Here is a 21766-nt window from a genome sequence, read left to right on the forward strand (position 1 = left end):
TGAGGAAGGGGAAGAATTTATCCAAAGCCATGGTAACTTAATGGCAGTGTTAAAAAAATCAGTTTTGTTGAGATCATAGGCCAGGTGTGGTGGCTCATGCCTGTAATTTCAGCTCTTCGGGAGGCGGAGGCTGAGGCAGGTGGATCGCTTGAACCCAGGAGTTCAAGACCAGCCTGGGCAACATGGTGAGACTCCATCTCTACAAAAAAATACAAAAATTAGCTGGGTTTGATAATGCATACTTGTTGTCCCAGCTACTTGGGAGGCTGAGGTGGGAGGATCACTTGAGGCTGTTGAGGCTGCAGTAAGCTGTGATTGCACCATTGCACTCCAGCCTGGGTGAAGAGGGAGACCCTGTCTCAAAAAAATTCTATTTAGGGCTCAAAAACTGAACAATAGAAACTTTTAATTGTCATGGAAAAAAAACCTCAGAGATTATATTGCAGCCCAGGAGGGCCCACCAACAGTAATGTGCTGCTTAGACATACTTGTCGAAGGTTGGGAATGGCCCAGACCCAGGGGTTTCCAAAATGAGGACCCTAAGGGCTGCTTTCAGGGCTGCAGGGGGAGGTCAGTAGGTGAGAAGTATCATGGTCCCCTCCTCTGCACCAACTGGATCATCTCTCCTTATCTGTTTTACTCATGAGGCTGTGCACGTGATTTTGTTTGTGAGGGTGCTTTTGCCGCCAGAACATGCTGGGAAGCCCCTGCCTGTATATGCCTGGGGTAGGAGGCCAGCAGGGGCAGCTCTCTGGCCTGGGGAAAGAGGAGCCCCTGGGTACAGACCCCCATGCCTGGCTCTCAGGAGTGCCCATCCTCTTATTGCCCTCACTGGCCTCTCCTTAAAACGCTGATGGCCCTTATCTGCAGAATCTCTTATCCCCATATTGACTCTGGCTCCTCAAGAATGACTCAGGCCCGGTGGGGCAGTTGAAGTTGGGTGACCGAATGGGGTGAGGGTGCCTGCCTGGCCAGGGAGGGCAGGAGCACTTTCCCACACCACACAGCGGATTTGGAGCTGAGAGTGACAGAACCCCTCAGGATCCCTTAATCCCAGGGCTGAATGTGTGAAGGGCTTGCCTCCCTCACCCAGAAAGCCCTGAGCAAACACTCCCTCTACCCGGCTCCACACCCCTGTCAGCTGCTCATCCCTCTGTGAAAAGATTGGGAACAGCTGCCAAACAAGGAAGGGTCACGGAGGGCAGTAGCAGAATCTGCGTGTGGGGGTCTGGGGAGGGGCAGGGACCAGCTTTTAGCTGTGGCTGCTGGGTAGAGGCACCTTGTTCAGCCGCCTGCCTCTGGCCCAGATATGAGGGAGATGTCTCTCCCATTTTCAGGGAAAGAAACTCATCTCTCTTTCTCTCTCACTCTAGGGTGTAAAGGCGCTTTTGCATAGGAAGTTCTTCCTTAGGTCTACCTTCGGTTTCTCAGGCTCAGTTTGAAGATTTTGTGAGCTTCTTGCAATTCTGATTGAATAATAAGGACACAGAATGTGGCTCTAGACTAGAACTTTCTTCCTGTTTGGATTGGGTTTATCGTAGGGTTTGTCATGAAATTAATTTGGATTTAGTTAATTGGAGGAAACAAAACTGACCCCTCAGGATAGTGTCATACCTTATTGGGTACTTGTAAGAACAGGGCCACATCAACCAAGCAACTGACCATGTGCCGAGGGTAAGGACAGAAAGGAGCTGAGCCGCATCTGCAGAGCTTGCAGTCTGCTGGTCAGACTCCATGGCCATCCTGGTGGACCATGAGCTACCGGGCTGTATAAGTTGCTGTGTACTTTTTTCCCTGCAGATTCTGTGCAGGCCAGTCACTCATATAAAACATTGTATCTACCGTTTTATACATTGTAAGGTCACAAGCTTTGAAGTCAGACAGATAGGACTGACTTCCCATCTCTACCACTTCCTGGCTGTGTGATCTCAGGCAAGTTACATACCCCTCTGAGCCTCAATGTCTGCAGCTCTAAACTGGACATAGTAAAACACTTCTTTGGCCAGGTTGTCAGAAGAAGCACCTAGTGTTCAGCATATAACAGTAGTTCCAAAAGAGAATCCCTTCCACCCAAGAGGCACCGCTGTCTTTCCTTCGTCTTCCTTCTTGTATCAGGGATGGCACACCTCAAGTCACCTTTATGAGAAGTACCTCAATTGCAGCTCCATGGTTTGGGTGCCCTACAGGCACAAAATAAGGCTGATTGCATATTCTATATTGTTTCCCTGAAAATCCCCTTGGCTCCTGGCTTGCTTTTTGTTCCAAGCAGTAGATACAACTTTAGGGGCAGTGAGCCCATGCCATTTTCTCCTAGTGTTGGAGTGTTACAGCCATAGAGTAAAAGACCCAATAAGCACACTACTAGCCACCTCAGGGATTCACCTGTACTCAGGCAAAGCCTCTACCCTGGCCTGTGATAGTCCCCATCAAACCCCAGGGGCTACCAGAGAAGAAAGCAGTGAATGGCAGGTGCAGAGGTTGAGGTGAGGCAGCCGGGGGAGCTCTGGCCCTCACTCAGGGTGAGATCCCGGTGGCCCTACCATGTCCTCTGGGGCAGGAAACCAGTCAATTAGACCTCAGCTTCCCAAGGGGGATACTCACATGTTTTCTCTGCTCCTGCAGCTGCAGCCCCCAAAGACCTGCAGTAGTTCCCACCCTCCTTCCAAGCCATGCCCACCTTAGGAGCAAGAGTGGAAATTGATAGACCCTGGGATGCTAGTGCCCCCAGAGCCCCTTTGACCCAAACAGCGAGTTCCATCAGGTTTATCGGGTGCCCATTCTGCATTGGTTGTGACACAATTTAGACAGAGTGGCTTTATACCAGGCAGAACAGTGTGAGTGAGAGGCCATATGTGAGTGAGAGGCCATAGAATATGTAGCCTTTGGGACCAGACTAATGTGAGTTTAAATCCTGCCTCCACCATGTGCTGCTGTGTGACTCTGGGAGCTACTTTACTTCTCTGAGCTTCTGAAAGGAAGGTTAATGGTGCTAACCGCATAGAGCCTCTAAGTAGACTAGTTGATTAAGTGTAGGTAAGGCATCCAGCACAGGACTTGGCACAAAGTGGGCGTTTGGTGAATCTGGGCAGAAAGGATCAGTGAAAGTCCAACCCCTTCCTTCTAGGAGATGGTTCTGGCTCTAGAATGCTCACCTACTGCAGGTGGACTGACCCATGACCCGGGCATTCTCCTGTAATGGGACCTGTGGACTCCAGTCCTTATGGCCACAGTCCCTCCACCCCCTCTCCACTTACTTAGAGGCCATCTTGGCAGAGACAGACTAGAGGTAGGGGTGGGAGGGGATGGGGGAATGGGGACAAGGGAGGAAGTGGCTGCAGAAGGAGCTGGCTGAGCTCCCAGCCAGCCTGGCCTTCCGTGCATCCCTGCGTTGGGGTGGGATCTGCTGACCACTTTGTCCTCAGCACTGGCCCCTGCCTTCTGTCTGTGCATGGAGTTAGCCGTTCACTCTCTCCCTGGCCAGCTTTCATTCAGCTAAGGGCAACTTGGGTCTGTGGGATTAACCAGGTGCTGGTGACCACTCTTCCTCAGACCTGGGGTCATTTCATCTATGAGGAATTGAGGAAAGGGGGGAGAACAAAGACAACCAATATCTCCTTGTAAATGACAATGGCAAAGCCTGGGCAGGAAGAGAATGAATGCCTGCTGACCTCCTATATGCCAGGCACCATGGGGACATTGTCTCATTCCCTGTGAGGCACACGTCCCATTTGGTAGATGAGAAGATGGATTGGATGGTCCATTATCATGCTGCTGATAAAGACATACCTGAGTCTGGGCAATTTACAAAAGAAAGAGATTTATTGGACTTACAGTTCCATGTGGCTAGGGAGGCCTCAAAATCATGGCAGAAAACAAAAGGCACTTGTTACATGGTGGTAGCAAGAGAGAGAATGAGAGCCAGGTGAAATGGACTTCCCCTTATTAAACCACCAGATCTCGTGAGACTTATTCACAACTACAAGAACAGTACGGGGGAAACTGCCCCATGATTCAGTCGTCTCCCACCAGGTCCCTCCCACAACATGTGGGAATTATGGGAGTACAATTTAAGATGAGATTTGGGTGGGGACACAGAGCCAAACCATATTGGATGGGTTCAGAGTGGTTAGATGGCCCACCCAAGGTTACACAGCTAGTTAGTGGCAACAGGAGGGATTTGAACACAGATCTGTTACACTCAACTGGGAAGAATTTAAGTTATGGCTTAAAACTAGGATTTTGCATTTAAAAACATTGCTCTGAGAAGGGATCCATAGGTTTCATCATTCAGCCAAACGTATCCCCAGCAGCAAAAAAGTTATGAACTCTTGCCCTGAATTCTGCACCATTCTAGAAAATCAGAACGCGCCTAGCAAACAACTAGGCAGCAAATGGAGTTGCAGAGTGCACAACACCAGACCCCGCTGGAGAACGCCCATCTAGAATTGTGCAAGCGCAGACTGAAGGGAGGCCTGCAAGGCAGCATGAGTACCCAGGGCTGAGAAAGACAGTCAGAATTTTCTTAGGGAAGATGTTTTGTCTTCCCCCATCTCCTTAGTACCTAGCTCCATGCCTGGTAGGTTCTCAGTAGCTGTTGGCCAAGTTGAAGTGAATCTGGATCTAGGTTTGGAAGGCCAAGGCTGGCATACAGAATATTTCCCCTTTTTATGGGTACATGGAGCCAAGTACATGTGGAGGAATAAGAATACTAAGAATAACAAATATACATGTGGCTTTTGACAGTTTACAGAGCACTCCGTTAATCACTAGCTCACACTATCCTGAGAAGTGGTAAGGCAAATATTTGTATTACTTCCAATTTATAGGGAAAGCAACTGGGCTTCAGAGGATGATTTGTTCCGATTTGCTGAGCTGGGAGGTGGCAAGCTGTGCACTCAAACTCAGGCCCTCTAACTCCACATTCTGTGGGGGTGAGAGGATGGGTGATGGGGTGTCTTTTCTGGAGGAGGGAGGTGCCGTGAGGCTGGGGAGATGGAGGTACAGTGGGTGGGGACCTGGAGGGCTGGGCCCAGGCAGGGGCTTCTGATTAGGAGGCCCTGGGGCGCCGGTTCAGGTTCTCCCAGAGAAGAGTGTGATGGGATCCAGTAACCTGTGCCCTCCAGATGACTTCTGTAGGTGTGTTTAGTGACACGCTCAACAGGTGCGGGAAGGATGGGTTTGTGCCAAAGACCAAGCCCAGAGATGTTTCAGATTTTTCCCTTTATGCCCCTGCAACCAAGCCCTGCTGCTCCAGCACATATAAGAGACCCAGGTTGAGGGCTCCAGCATTCACCAGCCTGGGCCCTCTCGCTTCTCTGATAGCTCCCAGCTTACTCTCTGCAGCCATGATTGCCAGACAGCAGTGTGTCCGAGGCGGGTCCCGGGGCTTCAGCTGTGGCTCAGCCATCGTCGGTGGTGGCAAGAGAGGTGCCTTCAGCTCAGTCTCTGTGTCTGGAGGTGCTGGCCGATGCTCTTCTGGGGGCTTTGGCAGCAGGAGCCTCTACAACCTCGGGGGGAATAAGAGCATCTCCATGAGTGTGGCTGGGTCACGACAAGGCGCCTGCTTTGGAGGTGCTGGAGGCTTCGGCACTGGTGGCTTTGGTGGTGGATTTGGGGGCTCCTTCAGTGGTAAGGGTGGCCCTGGCTTCCCTGTCTGCCCCGCTGGGGGAATTCAGGAGGTCACCATCAACCAGAGCTTGCTGACCCCCCTCCACGTGGAGATTGACCCTGAGATCCAGAAAGTCCGGACAGAGGAGCGCGAACAGATCAAGCTCCTCAACAACAAGTTTGCCTCCTTCATCGACAAGGTGAGCTGTGTCCCCAGCCGGAGAGGGGCAGTTAGAAGAGAAGGGTCCTGAGTCGTGGGGTCTCAGATCTGAGCCTACCACAGGTGCTGGGAAGACCACTGAACTTCCCCAGGCCCCAATTCTCCAGCTGTTGAAGGGGCATCGTGACTTTTAGCCTTCCTTTTGTGTCCCATGGCTGGTGGGAAGGTGGGAGGCTCAAGGCAGTTAAAAGTTTGGATTTCCTTAGACATGCTGTGGGATACTGGACAAATCACTTGACTTTTCTGGCTCTAGTCATCCCAGCTATAAAGTGGGTTCATTATTTCTCTGCTTCTTCTCAGATTTTAGTTTTGAATTTAATGCCGTTAACTCCACTAATCACTTAACAATGGCCACTTCTGTTCTTAGAACTGAAGAAAACTAAGCTGATTGTGCAAGTGTAAAAGGGACTGGCTCCAGTGGCAGATTCTAGGTCTCACCAGGGCTTTGGAAATTTACCTTTTTCATGCCTTTGATTGAGCAACACTGCTCATGTCTGGGTCTGTTCGAAGAAAGGAGGAGACAGGTCTCTTCTTTTTGTAGCCCAACTTCCTTTTTCATGCAATGTCTAGAAGTTCAAGTTCTTTAAGCTCAGTTACAGTCATGCATGATGGATGATAGTGAGCAGTGCAGCCCCAGAGAGCCAAGTCATCCAAAGATTGATGACTGGGTGGATGAGTGCCGCCCTTTTGTCCAGACTGCCCTGGTTCACCAGGCATCAAAGTCTGAGGCAGCTTCGACATATGGGGCAAGAATGAACACTCTTGGAGTAGAAGGAGGTGCATATTTGCTCTTCTTGCTAGTTCGAATAAACCCATAGTAGCTTAAAGAGGTTTTACTGTGACTGTAGGACATGCAGATATGACAGCAAAAACTCAGGGCTCTTTGATGCATCCTTGTCTCATCTCATCTCATTTTACCTTTCGAGTTCAAAATGTGATCAGTCTCCCTTACCTGCTTTCCTTTCAGTTCTGAGGCTCGTAAAGTGGAAATGTCATGCTAAGCTGCTGTCTTGGTTCATCTGGATAGATTTTTTCATAGAGGGAGGGAAAGTTCAGGGAAGTCCTTTGCAGAATGGAGTTGAGGTGAGACTCATAATGTATATAGGGCCCTGGTTTTAAATATCTGTACTCAGTTGTTCACAGGTTCACAGGGACACACCAGGTCCATTGATAAGTAAGCTTATTAAAAAAGTCTGTAGTGACTTTATCTTTTGTTTGCTTTGGCTCAGGATCACTTTGAATGCAAGAGCCTCCAGACTGTGATGTCTCCTAATTTTATTTTGTTATTTCACAGAAGTTTAATGTTCTTTGGGGCTTTGGGTGCCTGTGGTTAGGAAGTTGTTCTTGCTGCACTGTCAGGCCCTGCTGCTCTGGCTGTGCTCTGTTCTCCACAACATATGTGACCCCCTTGATGCTATGGGCTCGAGAATGGGGCCGTCATGTCGACCCGAGTGAGTGGTGCCCTGGAGATGCAACATAGTGGCCCTACGTGGGTGGTTCTTGGGCCGTGGGTTCCCAGGGATTGACTGGATTGGTGTTGGCCTTGGCTGGCCCTCCTGCCACACTTCAGGCCCTTATCAGTTGGCTGGTGCCTTTATCAACACAGGTGCGGTTCTTAGAGCAACAGAATAAGGTCCTGGAGACCAAATGGAAGCTGCTCCAGCAGCAGACGACCAGCACCTCCAGCAAAAACCTTGAGCCCCTCTTTGAGACCTACCTCAGTGTCCTGAGGAAGCAACTAGATACCTTGGTCAATGACAAAGGGCGCCTGCAGTCTGAGCTGAAGACCATGCAGGACAGCGTGGAGGACTTCAAGACCAAGTAAGTGGGGAGGAAGGAAGGGATGTCATCTGACACATGTGCCCAGCCACGCCCAGGCTCCTGGGCCTCTCTCCAGTGGCTTAGAATCTCAGGCTCTGAAGGTGGCTAGGAAGGCCCTCTAGTCTGTTTTCCTACATCGACATAGTCACGTTTTCACAGGGTGAGGTCTAGTAACCACAAGTTGTTCCAAATGGAAATTCAATGATAGATTCAGGGATTTGGGTCTGCCATATACGAACAAGATCAGAACCCAAATAAATGAAAAGCAGTATAGTATGGTCAGAAGAACACAGGCTGTAGAGACAGATGGAGCTGGTTTGCACACTGAGTCCTCACTTACTATCTGTGTGACCTTGGGTGAGTTGCTGAACCTCTCTGAGCTTCGGTTTTATTCATCTTCAAATGGGGATAATATTCCTACTTTATGGGTTGTGAGAATTAAATGAAATTACATGAAATAGAGAAAGCATGTGGCATATTTCAGTACACAGAGTGAACACTGAATACACAGCACCTCTCATTAAACTCACTATAGGATAGGACTGACAAAATAAATACCAACCCTCTCTCTCAATTCATTCACCCACCAAACAAAGGGAAATGGAGTGTGCTGATGACATTGCTGAGAATTTAATCTGCCAAAATGGCCAAAAGTACAGCCCTTCCATGGATGTTAAATCAACTACACCATTGCTGGATTTTCTCTCGAAAACAGTCTCTTTAAAGTTTGGTTTTCATGTCTCTGAATAAACCTTGGCCTAAACTGGTACTTCCTATATTCAATGAATGCAGTAATGTAGGTTAAATGAATATCTGTATGAACATGGGAAATGTAACTAATTACCAGGATATCTCCAAATTTGTTTGGAAATGCTTGAAAACAAGCAGCAGAGATCTGAGAAACACCAGCTCACTGTGGGCTTTTGTCTTTTTCTCCCCGTGCCCACCCCCAGGTACGAAGAGGAGATCAACAAACGCACAGCAGCTGAGAATGACTTTGTGGTCCTCAAGAAGGTAAGAGATGAAGGATAGTAGGGAGTGCCTTCAGGGTACTCCTTCCCTTGGGGAGTGGTCTTTGGTTGAAGTCATGGGTTTGGTCCATCTCTGCCTCATCTCCACTTACTTGGAACTACCTAGATCTATACAGTCAAAGAAAGTGGGTAAACAAACCAGGTTCTAAGGGATTAAAGTAGGGAGGAAAGCCTATTTGCATTTTTTTTTTTTGAGACGGAGTTTCACTCTTGTTGCCCAAGCTGGAGTGCACTCTTGGCTTGCCGCAAGCTCCATCTCCTGGGTCCAAGCGATTCTCATGCCTCAGCCTCCCAAGTAGCTGGGACTACAGACATGTGCAACCATGCCTGGTTAATTTTGTATTTTTAGTAGAGACAGGGTTTCTCCATGTTGGTCAGGCTGGTCTCGAACTCCTGACCTCAGGTGATCTGCCTGCTTCAGCCTCCCAAAGTCCTGGGATTACAGGTGTGAGCCACAGCACCTTGCCAATTTTTATTTTTATAAATTCATGGGGTATAAGTGTAATTTTGTTACATGGACAGTTTGTGTTGTGGTGAAGTCAGGGCTTTCAGTGTATCCATTGCTGGGATAACATACATTGTATCCAATAAGTAATTTCTCATTGTCCACCTCCTTCCCAACCCTCCCTCTTTCAAGTCTCCATTGTCTATCATTCCACCCTCTATGTCTGTGTGGTACTTGCCTTTCTGTGCCTGAGTTATTTAACTTAAGATAATGAACTCCAGTTCCATCCACATTGTTGCAAAAAGACATAATTTCATTCTGTTTTTATGGCTGAGTAGTATTCTATGGTGTATATGCACCACATTTTCTTTATCCAATCATCTGTTGATGGACACTTAGGTTGATTCCATATCTTTGCTATTGTGAATTGTGCTGCGATAAACATGAGTGCAGGTTATCTTTTTGTTACAATGATTTCTTTTCCTTTGAGTGGAATTCCAGCAGTGGGATTGCTGAATCCAATGTTAGTTCTATTTTTAGTTCTTTGAGAAATCTCCATACTTTAGAAAAGCCTATTTGGATAATCAACTTCTATGTCTTCAGGTGGCTCTAGGGGAAGAATATATAAAATTGGTCCCCCACCAGCTCACCTGCTGCTGAGTAGTCTTTCCTAAGAGTAGACTTTCCTAAATGCTGCTGAGAACACCTGTAGGTGTCACTTAGTACCCCGTCCCCCCACTGGCATTCCTGTTCCTCATCTCTTATCCTCCTTCCTCCTCTGCAGGACGTGGATGCTGCCTATATGAACAAGGTGGAGCTGGAGGCCAAGGTGGACAGTCTTAATGATGAGATCAACTTCCTGAAGGTCCTCTATGATGCGGTGAGGGATCCTCTCCTCCATTCAGGGAAAGGGAATCCCCTGTCTGTGACGCTGTTGGTTGGGATTTACAGTTCTTTGAAAGGACTCCAGCTCCCTTATTTTAGGGCAGTGGGTTCTCATCAAGGTCATACATAGAAAGGTTTGAAGCGGGAAATTCAACTGGGAGATTCCTAGAACTAGATGTGGTCTTGGTCTTAGAAGGGGTGATTAGATCTAAAGAGTGCTTGGAATAGAATTCATTGCTGTCTAGCATTTTTTCTGGTGAAATGGATCCATTCCATTCCCTTCCATCCAACACACCGGCACTCACTGCATTAGACAGAGTGGCTTATGGTTCCTGGGGAGCAGTAAAGACTAGAAGCATTGCTCTTCCATTCTGAGCTGTCACAACCACTTGATTTCTGCTTAGAACTTTACCTGTCTCTCCCCTTCCCTCACATTGTGAATGCCAGCTCTGCTCCTATCTGAGCCTGTATCAGGTCAGTGAAGGCTTTCCTAGGGGGGCTGATGTGAGACATTTGCCTTGCAGGAGCTGTCCCAGATGCAGACCCATGTCAGCGACATGTCCGTGGTCCTCTCCATGGACAACAACCGCAACCTGGACCTGGACAGCATTATCGCTGAGGTCCGTGCTCAGTACGAGGAGATTGCCCAGAGGAGCAAGGCTGAGGCCGAGGCCCTGTACCAGACCAAGGTGGGTGGTGTGGATCTCTCAGGAAATGGGGCTGGCTCTGGGGCTCTGCTTTTTACATCTGTGAACAGGTGATCATTAGCTCAAAACCAACAGAAGTCAGATATGAACAGACGTTTCCAGGCATCATTGGTCCTGGTCTGAATTGCCACCTGTGGCAATTCTCACTGAGTTCACTTGATAATGGATCCTACCCAGATGCCCCTGACCCCTGGTTCTCTGTGTTTTCTTGAGTATTAGGTCCAGCAGCTCCAGATCTCGGTTGACCAACATGGTGACAACCTGAAGAACACCAAGAGTGAAATCGCAGAGCTCAACAGGATGATCCAGAGGCTGAGGGCAGAGATCGAGAACATCAAGAAGCAGGTGGGTGTCTCTCCCTTCCAGATGAAGCATAAGGCCAGGGACCTCAGGCAGACATCTACAGAGTGGACAGGCAGATAAAGCTTCGGGCCAGAAGACCCTGAGCTTGTTGCTGGGAATTCACAGCTCTTTGTGCAAGCCATACCCAGATTTTTTCAGCAATAACCCAGTTGGCACAACATGACGCTCCTGGTGCATAGGTTTCTTGGCTCTTCTTCATGGGTTTTTGCTCATCTTTATTTAATCAGTCAGGTGGAGGCATTAGTGGGCTATGGCTGGAGTGAATGAGATGTGTAAGTGTCAGGGAAAGTGGGCAGTACAGATAGAATCTTGACATCCTCACCCAAGGAAAGCTGGACCAGCGGAGGGGACAGGTGTAGAGGCCTTGAAGGCAGGGCACTGCTGACCACCTATCTAATGCCTTTGTCAATAGTGCCAGACTCTTCAGGCATCCGTGGCTGATGCAGAGCAGCGTGGTGAGAATGCCCTTAAAGATGCCCACAGCAAACGCATAGAGCTGGAGGCTGCCCTGCAGCAGGCCAAGGAGGAGCTGGCACGAATGCTGCGTGAATACCAGGAGCTCATGAGTGTGAAGCTGGCCCTGGACATCGAGATCGCCACCTACCGCAAACTCCTGGAGGGCGAGGAGTGCAGGTGAGGGGTTAGGCAGGGTGTGAACATGAGGGCTGGAGAGGTCCAGGGCCATGAGCTTGTACCTCTGCCGGGCTGCAAGTGTCAGTGCTGTGCCAGTGCATTATGAACCAGGACAGCTTAGATAACAGGTTCACACTGGGTCCTCAAACTCAGAGGCTGCTCAAGGGTAAGAGAGGTGAGTGAGGCGGGCTTATTGAACGAAATTCTGTGCTCCCTGAGGTTCACTGCCTTTTCTTTCCCCCACAGAATGTCTGGAGAATGCCAGAGTGCCGTGAGCATCTGTAAGTACCTTCTGCTCTTGCTGTAGTTGTTCATTCACCCGGGTCTTGGCTGAGACCCCTCGGTGCTGGCACCATTGGAATAACTGTGTCCTTTGCGTCTTTTCTGCAGCTGTGGTTGGCGGTAGCACCAGCACTGGAGGCATCAGCGGAGGATTAGGAAGTGGCTCCGGGTTTGGCCTGAGTAGTGGCTTTGGCTCCGGCTCTGGAAGTGGCTTTGGGTTTGGTGGCAGTGTCTCTGGCAGTTCCAGCAGCAAGATCATCTCTACCACCACCCTGAACAAGAGACGATAGAGGAAATGAGGTCCCTGCAACTCACTGTGTCCAGCTGGGCCCAGCACTGGTGTCTCTGTGCTTCCTTCACTTTACCTCCATCCTCCCTCTCTGGGGCTTGTCTTATTAGTGTCCCCTCCACTATCCTGTGGGCTCTCTCTGCCTCAGGATGATCTCCTGGGCTGGGACAGGGACTCTGCCTCTTGGAGTTTGGTAGCTTCTTCTTGATTTGAGCCTGGTGACCCACCTGGAGTGGGAGGGATGTCAGCTGACAACTCACCTCCCATGGACAGAGAAGAAAATGACCAAGAGTGTCATCTCCAGAATTATTGGGGTCACATATGCCCCTTCCCAGCCCAATGCCATCTCCCACCAGATCCTGTATTATCCATCTACATCAGTACCAAACTACTTTTCCATCACCTGGTAGCACCTGGCCCTGCAAGCTTAGGACAAGAACTACTTAGTGTCCCATTCTACTCCTCTCATTCCCTCATCCATCTGCAGGTGAATCTTCAATAAAATGCTATTGTCATTCATTTTGAGCAATGGTCTTTTTTCCCCGGGGAGGGGTCTCTAAAATCCTGTATAACTAGACAATTTTGGTGAAGGTGGATGCTTGAGGGTCTGAAGGATCTGTCTATACAGATCTGGGTCATCGAATAATTTCTCAGGTCTCTACTTCTAGGTTGCTCGAATTATTGGGGGAGAAGTACAGTGTATAGAGGCCGAAGGCTGCCTACAGGGCAGTTGTACAGATTCAAGGGGCAGCTGACAATTACACACACATTAGCTATTGTAGGACACCCTGGGGCAGCACCGTTTCAATGCTGATCCTGGAATAAAACTGGAGGGAAGAGGTTTAAGTCTGCAGGTGGGGGGCATTTGACAGGTGTGAGAGAAGCAGGCCAGGGGTCTCTGCTGAATATAGAGCAAGAAGATATGGAGCTTATGAGAGTGCTTATACTCTGTGTCTAGCAAGGCCTCCCTATTTTCATGAAATTCCATGCATGGGGCTAAATCTCACTGGCCCAACAAGGCTTTCAGGAACCTGTTCCAAGAATCAACAAGGTCACGGTTGTTGGAAGGAGGCATGCATGTGCGTCATTCTCCTAGAGTTTTCATGAGCTGCTCGCTTCCCCAGCTCCTCAGGGGTGCCTGGGGCTATGTCTGTGGTGCTCTTCCTGAGTGGCAAAGAATGTTGGAGGTGGAGCAGGTCTTCTGGAGCAGCAGTGGAGGGAGCTCTCTAATTACAGAAGTGAGGAGAGGATAGTCAGAGGTGGGGGTCTGGATAGAGCCTTTGAGGACACCCTTTTTCTATACTGGAATTGGTCCAAGGTACTTGGAATTGGTCTGAGTATAGAAAAAAAGCAAAGTCTCCCTTTTCCAAAGATTTCCCAGCTCCTGCTCTGCAGTCTGACCCGAATCCGTTTGCTGCAGATGCACTCTCTGCCTTGGCCACCCAACTGCACCTCCCACCCTTGACTGCACAGAGTTCATTCAGACTCCAGTTTCTCCAGCCCTGTGTCCATGGGGCCTCATGTTGTGCAGGCAGAAAGGCACATGATTTTCCCAAGACCAGTCCCTGCCCATGGGACCCTCGTGCAGATCCAAGGTAGGCTCAGGATTGTTCTGCCTTTGGGAAAGTGGGGACAGAGCAGCAAAGCATTAATCTCAGGGGCTTGTGCTCTCTGGGCAGGGGATTTTGCCAGGAGAAACCTGGGCTCTGTCCTTCACCAGCCCGGTCCTAATGTCCCCATTGTCTTAGGGCTCATTGAGCCCATGTGTCAGAACAGGAAGTCTTTACAGCCAGCTGCATTTGGTGGCTTTGACTTCTTCCAAGGGCTGCACTCCTCCCCTGGCAAAATGCTGATGGGCTCTTTTTTTTTTTTTTTTTTTTTAGTTTCTGGGAGTGGGGAGGAGGAGTTAAGTGTTGGAAGTAGGGGTGGAGCTTCTCAGGTTCGCCCACCAGGAGGCTGCAGGTTGTGATGGGCCTCACGGAGAGGCAAGGGGTATGTTAAAGCATTTCCCATGCCCCCTGAGTGTGGGAGCAGCCAGCCTGAGCGGCCCTCCATGCCTCTCAGCGTCTCTTTGGTTGAACTCAGTGATTTACACTGCAAGGTCAGGCCATAGATTCTATGTGTGTATGTGCATCTTAGAATAAAAGTGTTTGTATACATAGACACATGGCTATGTGAGCGTGTCAGTGTTTCTTATTTATATAGAAAGTCTCTTAGGTTGGGCGCAGTGGCTCACACCTGTAATCCCAGCACTTTGGGAGGCCAAGGTGGGCGGATCACGAGGTCAGCAGATTGAGACCATCCTGGCCAACATGGTGAAACCCCGTCTCTACAAAAAATACAAAAATTAGCCTGGCGTGGTGGCAGGTGCCTGTAATCCCAGCTACTAGGGAGGCTGAGGCAGGAGAATCGCTTGAACCCAGGAGGCAGAGGTTTCAGTGAGCTGAGATCACGCCATTGCACTCCAGCCTGGCGACAGAGCAAGACTGTCTCAAAAAAAAGTCTTCTATTTTACATAAAAGATGAAAAATCTTCATGTTGGTCTCTGTTTCTAGAACGTCCAGGAGAGTGGATCCTGGCCTTGATTCATATGTTTGAAGCTGGCTGGCTAGTCAGAGGGGATATTTGGGGTAAATATACTGCTGAGATAATAGGCACCACCCTTCTCTCTGATCTTTTGAATTGGATTCTGGGCAACTCCTAGTGCTCAGGAAACAGGGAGACATGGCTTGCGTTATCTGCCCTGTTGGAGGCCCCATGCTCTCCCTTTTCTTTTAAATGCTTCACCTCTAAGTATACGGAAATCACTTTTCACATCTGAAGGGCCCAACTGCAGGTTGGCAAATCTCTACCTTGGTTTATTTGGCTCATCTGCCCTGACTCCATTCCCCAAGCTCTCGGCTCCCAGCCCTGACTGCAGTCCCACCATCACTTTGGCTCAGGCACCTGTCGGCTCCTAAGCAACTGCTATGTTTGCATAGATCCCTCCCACCTCATCAAGACCCTCCGCTCTGGGTTCAGCCCTCTCAGTTCCAGAAAGTTCTCACTAATACTTCTGAAGTCTCCCTACCTCGTTGCTAGTAAAACTACAAGGATATAGCAAAGAGGGGCTTAATGTCCTACCATGGGGTTTTGGTTTAACTTACTGATGGGGCCCAGGCTTTGGATTCTAAGACCAGAGGACCTCAGAATAAGGCATGACTGCTACCATGTCTTGGGTGGATGTTCAGGGTTTAGTGAGACAGCTATGTGGGGAAATAATTGAGGGAGCTGAACCCCTTTATGGGCCCTCAGGACACGGTAACAGTGGGCCAACGAGGGACAAAGGGAGGGAGCAGGCTGAAGAGAAAAAAGCCATTTTAGCACCGTTCCATTTTTCTTTTTCTGTGTTGATGGTAGAGTTTGAATAGTCATCTCGTTATTCCACTGTGAGGGCTGGGAGTGCAGAGTTGTGGCCATGAAGGGTCTTGGCAGTGGGAGCCTCAGGACTCAGGCTCATTGCTGCCCATGGTTTTCTGGCTTGGCTTTGGGTCAAGGTGGGACTGTTCTGCATCTGCAGTTTTTTTACTTTGATTGCTGTGGATTTGATCCTCAAAAACTCGAGAAAGTGGATGAGAAGCCAGATAAGCTGGGAAGACACTTTCTGGAGAAAGTGTTTTGATTGTCATTTGCCATCCACCCATTCACCCATCTACTCATCCATCCGTCCGTCCATCCATCCATCCATCCATCCATCCATCCATCCATGATCCATCTATTCATCCATCCATCCATCCATCCATCCATGATCCATCTATTCATCCATCCATCCATCCACCCATGATCCATCTATTCATCCATCCATCCATCCATCCATCCATCCATCCATCCATCCATTCATGATCCATCTATTCATCCATGATCCATCCATGATCCATCTATTCATCCATCTATCCATCCACCCACCCATTCACTCATTTACTCAACAAACCACTAGTCTATAAATTATTTATGGGCAGGAACCATGACTTTATTCATCTTGACATTCCAGGGCCACTGTGCTTGCCATATAGTAGCTGTTTAACAAATGTTAATTGAATAATATTTACTGAGTGCCTAGTTTGTGCAGGGCAATGGGGACCCATTATGTAAAGAATAATTATACTTTCTTTTCAAGGAGCTTTCAATACAGATGATAATGTCTAGATAAAAACATGCACATAAAGAACTTGGTAACTGGACAGACAGATAAATGCTTTGGAAGTTACAAATGAAGGACATGACAGTCCAGAGGAGAGTAAAATTACTTATAGTCTAGAGCGAGGGGTTGGCAATCACAGGAGGCTTCATGCAGGAGGCGGTATTGAAGTGGGGTCTTGATGGAGAAGCTGGCCCTAGATGCTAGAGACGGTGGCAGGTGCTCTCCTTACAGAGGGCAGGATTCTGATACCTAAGAGGAGTCCTTTCTTCTAGAAGTCTTCTAGGAGTGGCTCCACCCCTTTGGAATATCCTGCTGTTCTGTCTCCCTTAGGCCTCCTCATACTGGATTTTGATCACACTCCATTTTCTGTGCAGCGTCCTGTGAAGCTGCAGCATTTCTCCCATCAGGCTGGGAGCCCCTTCTCCTGTGAATCCACCACCCAAGAGCATGGCAGGGGCAGTTGCTTCAGCTTGACAAGCATTGTTGAGCACCTACATTGTGTCAGACTCTGTGTAGGGCCATGAGGATATAAAGCTTATTGCAGTATGGTCCTCACCCTTGAGAGTGGTATAGTGTAATGTGAAAATGGTGCGTGAGTGTGGGGAGTGTAGACACATTAAATACACATTTTCCACACTTTTAGGAAAATGTTGAAAGCAATGGTGTATGCAAACACTGAGGCTCTGGAAGCATAAGGGAGAAGCATTTGCTTTTGCCAGGGATTCAAGGAAGACTCCGTGGAGGAGGTAACACCTGTGAAGCCAGCCACGTTAAAGGAGTGTGGACCTGGAGCTTGTGAGAGGGGTGCAGGGGAGGAGGGTGCTCTAGGTAGCAAGAATTTCAGAGTAAAGACAGGAAAGTGTGGCTCACTGCAGTACCAAACCAAAAGCTGCTTAGCATCACTCAAGACAGGGCAGGGAGTGGTGGGAGAGGACGCTAGAGAGAAAGGTTGAGGCCAGGATGTGGAGGACATGGGTTGGCCCATTGTCCAATTTGTTTGGGGTTTGGGCTTTATGTTCCAAGACTAGACAAGCTCAGAACAAGGCGTGTCTGAGAGATTAAGCTCAGAAACAGATGAGGAGGTAGCTCTGGGCCACCTGCTCTCAGGGTGTGGCCTGGAGGCCCATGATGTGCTTTGAATTGCAGTCTAGGAACCACCACTCTGCCCTTCCCTCCCCTGCCATGCAGCTGTAGTGCTAAGCCTAGGCATGGGTCTGCCTCCTTTCCCACTCTTGTTTCCTGTGAGGGTATGTTTCCAGGAACAAAGAGGTTTGCTGTCATTCCTTTGTCTCTTGGCAGAATGGTATCTCACCCCGCATGCTGGCATCCATTCCTGTGATATTTATTGAGCACTTTTCATATGCTAGGGGCTAAAATTGCTATTTTAAAATCCCCTTGTGTTACTTGCAGTGTCCCCTGGTCCCCTTATTTCCACTATGATTGTACCCTTTGCTTTATGTCCAACTGGATCCCCTCAAATTCCTCAGTGGAGAGAGATCCAAGTTTTCAAATCATTGTATTGAGAAATGAATGTATTTTCCTCTTAAAAGCCTCTTTCCCAGGTTAAATGACCACTTAATGGTTGTTTTCACCTCCTCTTTTAACTTTTTTTTTTTTTTTTTGAGACGGAGTCTCCCACTGTTGCCCACGCTGGAGTGTAGTGGTGTGATCTTGGCTCACTGCCATCTCTGCCTCCCTGGTTCAGCCATTCTCCTGCCTTAGCCTCTGGAGTAGCTGGGACTACAGGCGCCCGCCACCACGACTGGCTAATTTTTTGTATTTTTAATAGAGACGGGGTTTTGTCGTGTTAACCAGAATGGTCTTGATCTTCTGACCTTGTGATCCGCCCGCCTTGACCTCCCAAAGTGCTGGGATTACAGACCTGAGCCCCGCACCCTGCCTACCTTTTGTTTTATGACAACTGTTTAATAACTTCCTAAGATCTCTTGGGAATTCTCCAGCGAGGACAAGGTTGTGATTTCTGCTGTGCACAAGCCTTTGGTTTGAGCAGGCACGCCAGCCAGACATGATTCAGCACAAATATAAATGGACAGCTCTCATCCATGCAGAGGAATCTTATGTAAATAGAGGCTTATTCAGGGCAAACCTTTTTTTTTTTTTTTTTTCATTTTTACTGTTATGTTTATTTTCTCTGTAAGTGCTTTGTGAATGGTGTCCCTTCAGTTTATTCTTACAGCAGGACAAGGAAATGAGTTATTTAAAACTAGGAAGCTGGCCGGCATAGTGGCCCATGTCTATAATCCCAGCACTTTGGGAGGCTGAAGTGGGCGGATTGCTTGAGCCTAGGAGTTCAAGACCAACCTGGGTTACATAGAGAGACCCTGTCTCTGCAAAAAAAAAAAAAAAAATAGCTGGGCATGGTGGTGCATGCCTGTGTCCCAGCTACTTGGGAGGCTGAGGTGGGAGGATGGCTTGAGTCTGGGAGGTTGAGGTTGCAGCGAGCTGAGATTGCGCCACTGCACTCCAGCCTGGGCAACAGAGTGAGACACTCCCTCTCTCTCTCTCAAAACAAAAACAAAAACAAACCAACCCCCCTCCCCACCACCACCACCAAACCCATGCCTTACCCATTCTCTTCCTCAGGCAGGACTGATGGAAGTCAAGAGCTAAAGAAGTGAATAGAATCTTAGCTTGCATTGAAAGAAGCATGGTGCCCCCATCACAGACAGGAAGGGGCTTCCTATTAGTTCTGGTGCACATGAAGCCACCTTTGAATACCCTATCTTAGCACTGTAGTTTTAAGAGATCCATTACATATTAAAGTGGGTGCAGAGAATAGTCCTGGAAACCATGTGTACTGAGGACTGGGAGAAACAACTGGGTCTATCGAACTGGGAGGTTGGTGTCTGTGAACTCCACAGTATTTTCTAATATTGGAAGGGTTGTGATACAGAAGCCAGGGGAGTTTGTGTGTTTTACTCTGGAAGGCCAGGCAAGAGCAAATTCATCTCAACTCAGTTCCCATCTGCTGAAGGCCTGCCAAGGCCACAGGCTGATGGACACAAAGGCAGGGAAGACAGGTGGTAACTGCGCTCAGCAGGGAATCTCAGCTGGGAGCAGGTGTCCAGCGGTGGAAGGGGCAGGAGCTTGAGACCTGAGGCTGAGAGGCCCCAGTTAGGGTTGCTGTTGTGTCAGGACTGCAAGGGTTCTGAGAACGCACATGGATGCAAGTGTCTCTCAATTGATTGAATAGTGTGTCTTTTTATATACATGTATTACCACTTTCAAATGTATATCATTATGAACTGCAATTTTATTTAAAAGTGTTGCTAAATTCTTAGTAAAAAGTGTATGTTCTCAAAGGATACTGGAAGTATGAGTTCTGACATGTGTGAAGGTCAATGTAATTTTGTGTGTGTTAAAAGAGGCCTTCACACCCAGAGAGGTATGGGTGTCATGCCATGACGGACAGGTGACTGGGGCTCCTGCTGACCAAAATTTCACTGATCCTATAAGAGGAATTGGGCTCCGATGGAATGGAGTGGAAGGCATGAAAGCTAGATCCATGAAGGCCTTCCTTGGGTCAGGGTGGGGTCTTGCTGGCCTGGGCAAGTTAGGAGATTTGATGAATCGCCTTCCATGGGGATATTGAAGAGTAGGAGTGGCCAGGTGGATTCTGCCTCGAGGTGGAGGAGTGGACTAGAGAGCCTCCTGGCCGTAGCACCCTATGAATCTCTGATTTCACACATTGCAATCCAGTGACTCACTCTTCTCTCCAGGGAGAAAGCACTTAAGGAGCTTAGTTAATAAACTTCAGATAATTCAGGTGTTGGAGGTGACTGTAAACCAACTCTATTTTCTCAAAGTGTTTATTAGGCCCTCCAAGTTTAGAGGGCTGGGCCCAACCAATAAGAATTTCAACTCACTGATTATCTCCTCCCCTTCCACCACTTCCTTCACTCACAACTGATCAGAATTGACATTCTAGTCCTGTGAATGTATTCACCAATCTTTGTTTTGCTCCCTGTCCTCTCAAAGGCCAAGCCATGTCTTCTCTGCTATCCCTATCCCAAGAGTAAGTATAGATTATGCCCTTCTTCCCTTTCCTTCCACCATCTGTTGGGGAGGTCCCAGACCCAGGACTAGCTGATGACAGCAGTGATTGTGATGTTGTTTCTCAAAGATTCTTCTCCAAGATAATTCCTTCTAAAGGAATGACAAGCATGATTCAGAATCAGTGGGCTCTGGCAATGGCTGAGATCTCCCCCACTGGGGGCACTAAGTACCCTGAATCACTACGGGTTTAAGAATTCCTAGAGACTCATTGCCCTGGAACCTAGGCCCCACACGTGACCAAGCAGCAGCCTCATTTCTGTCTGGCATAAAGGCAGGTCCTCCATCCTGCTCTCTTAGATATTATAAGAAAAAATATGGCCTACTTTTTGTAATATGTTTCCTTTTTTCTCTTTTTACTTTTTTTGTTGAGAATGGTCTTGTTCTGTTGTCCAGGCTGGAGTGCCATGGTGAAATCATAGCTCACTGCAGCCTTGACCTCCCAGGCTCAAGTGATCCTCCAACCTCAGCCTCTCAAGCACCTGGGTCTATAGGCACATGACACCACACCCGGGTAATCTTTGTATTTTTTTGTAGAGATGGTGTTTTGCCATGTTTCTAAGGCTGGTCTGAAACTTCTGGGCTCAAGCAATCTGCCCACCTCAGCCTTGCCAAGTGCTGGGGTTACAGGCATGAGCCACCACACTTGGCCTCATGATATGTTTCTTGAAACACTGGCAGATATTTCATGCATCTAGCTATGTTCCCGTGAGATCTAGAGGGTCAGAGATGATTGATCATCTTTTACGGTTTGTGATGCTGAAATGCATAGAATTTAAACAGCCTTGGTCGTACTTAGTCATGGGGAGGATCTGGTCTAGCCCTGGGATTGGTTCATTGCCTCTGAGGGAGCAAAGAGGAGAGGGGCCTGTGTGGCCACCCTCTGGGCCAGGGCTAACTTCACAGTCCATGGGCAGAACTTACAGAAAATCAGGGATATAAGTCAGAGATGCTGGAGAGGGGATCCCAGCAATGAACGGGACAGATTGTGTGACCTCGAACGTCTAGTCAACTTCAACTTGATTCTGTAATTGGTTGATTCTTGATTGATTGGTTCTTGATTCTGTGATTCTACTTTTTTTTTTCCCCTGAGGAGGTGACATTCATTTTGCATGTACATTTTTCTAAATCTGAACACCAAATTTGAGAAGTCTGGACTCCTCACATTGAAATAATCTCAATTAGCTTGTACTACCTCATGCAATGGGAGTTGAACTAGCTTTCAACCA

The 21766-nt window shown here is 48.4% G+C and overlaps 1 protein-coding gene across 1 annotated transcript; it reads left to right on the forward strand.

Moving 5' to 3' along the window:
- The first annotated feature begins 5295 nt into the window (after nucleotides 1-5295).
- Nucleotides 5296-12808, forward strand: KRT4 (keratin 4). Its single transcript, XM_017861419.1, has 9 exons — nucleotides 5296-5807; nucleotides 7434-7648; nucleotides 8602-8662; nucleotides 9909-10004; nucleotides 10534-10698; nucleotides 10936-11061; nucleotides 11492-11712; nucleotides 11959-11993; nucleotides 12103-12808. Exons 1-9 carry the CDS (start codon nucleotides 5346-5348, stop codon nucleotides 12282-12284), a joined length of 1563 nt encoding a protein of 520 aa, XP_017716908.1. The 5' UTR covers nucleotides 5296-5345; the 3' UTR covers nucleotides 12285-12808.
- Nucleotides 12809-21766: the final 8958 nt, after the last annotated feature.

This window comes from Rhinopithecus bieti, unplaced genomic scaffold, assembly GCF_001698545.2.
Source record: "Rhinopithecus bieti isolate Rb0 unplaced genomic scaffold, ASM169854v2 scaffold_56806, whole genome shotgun sequence".
Classification (NCBI taxonomy): domain Eukaryota; kingdom Metazoa; phylum Chordata; class Mammalia; order Primates; family Cercopithecidae; genus Rhinopithecus; species Rhinopithecus bieti.

Coding starts and splice junctions, on each gene's coding strand:
- KRT4 (XM_017861419.1), top strand. CDS start 5,346: ATGATTGCCAGACAGCAGTGTGTCCGAGGCGGGTCCCGGGGCTTCAGC. Junction 5,808..7,433: donor TTGCCTCCTTCATCGACAAG/GTGAGCTGTGTC, acceptor TTATCAACACAG/GTGCGGTTCTTAGAGCAACA. Junction 11,713..11,958: donor CTGGAGGGCGAGGAGTGCAG/GTGAGGGGTTAG, acceptor TTTCCCCCACAG/AATGTCTGGAGAATGCCAGA.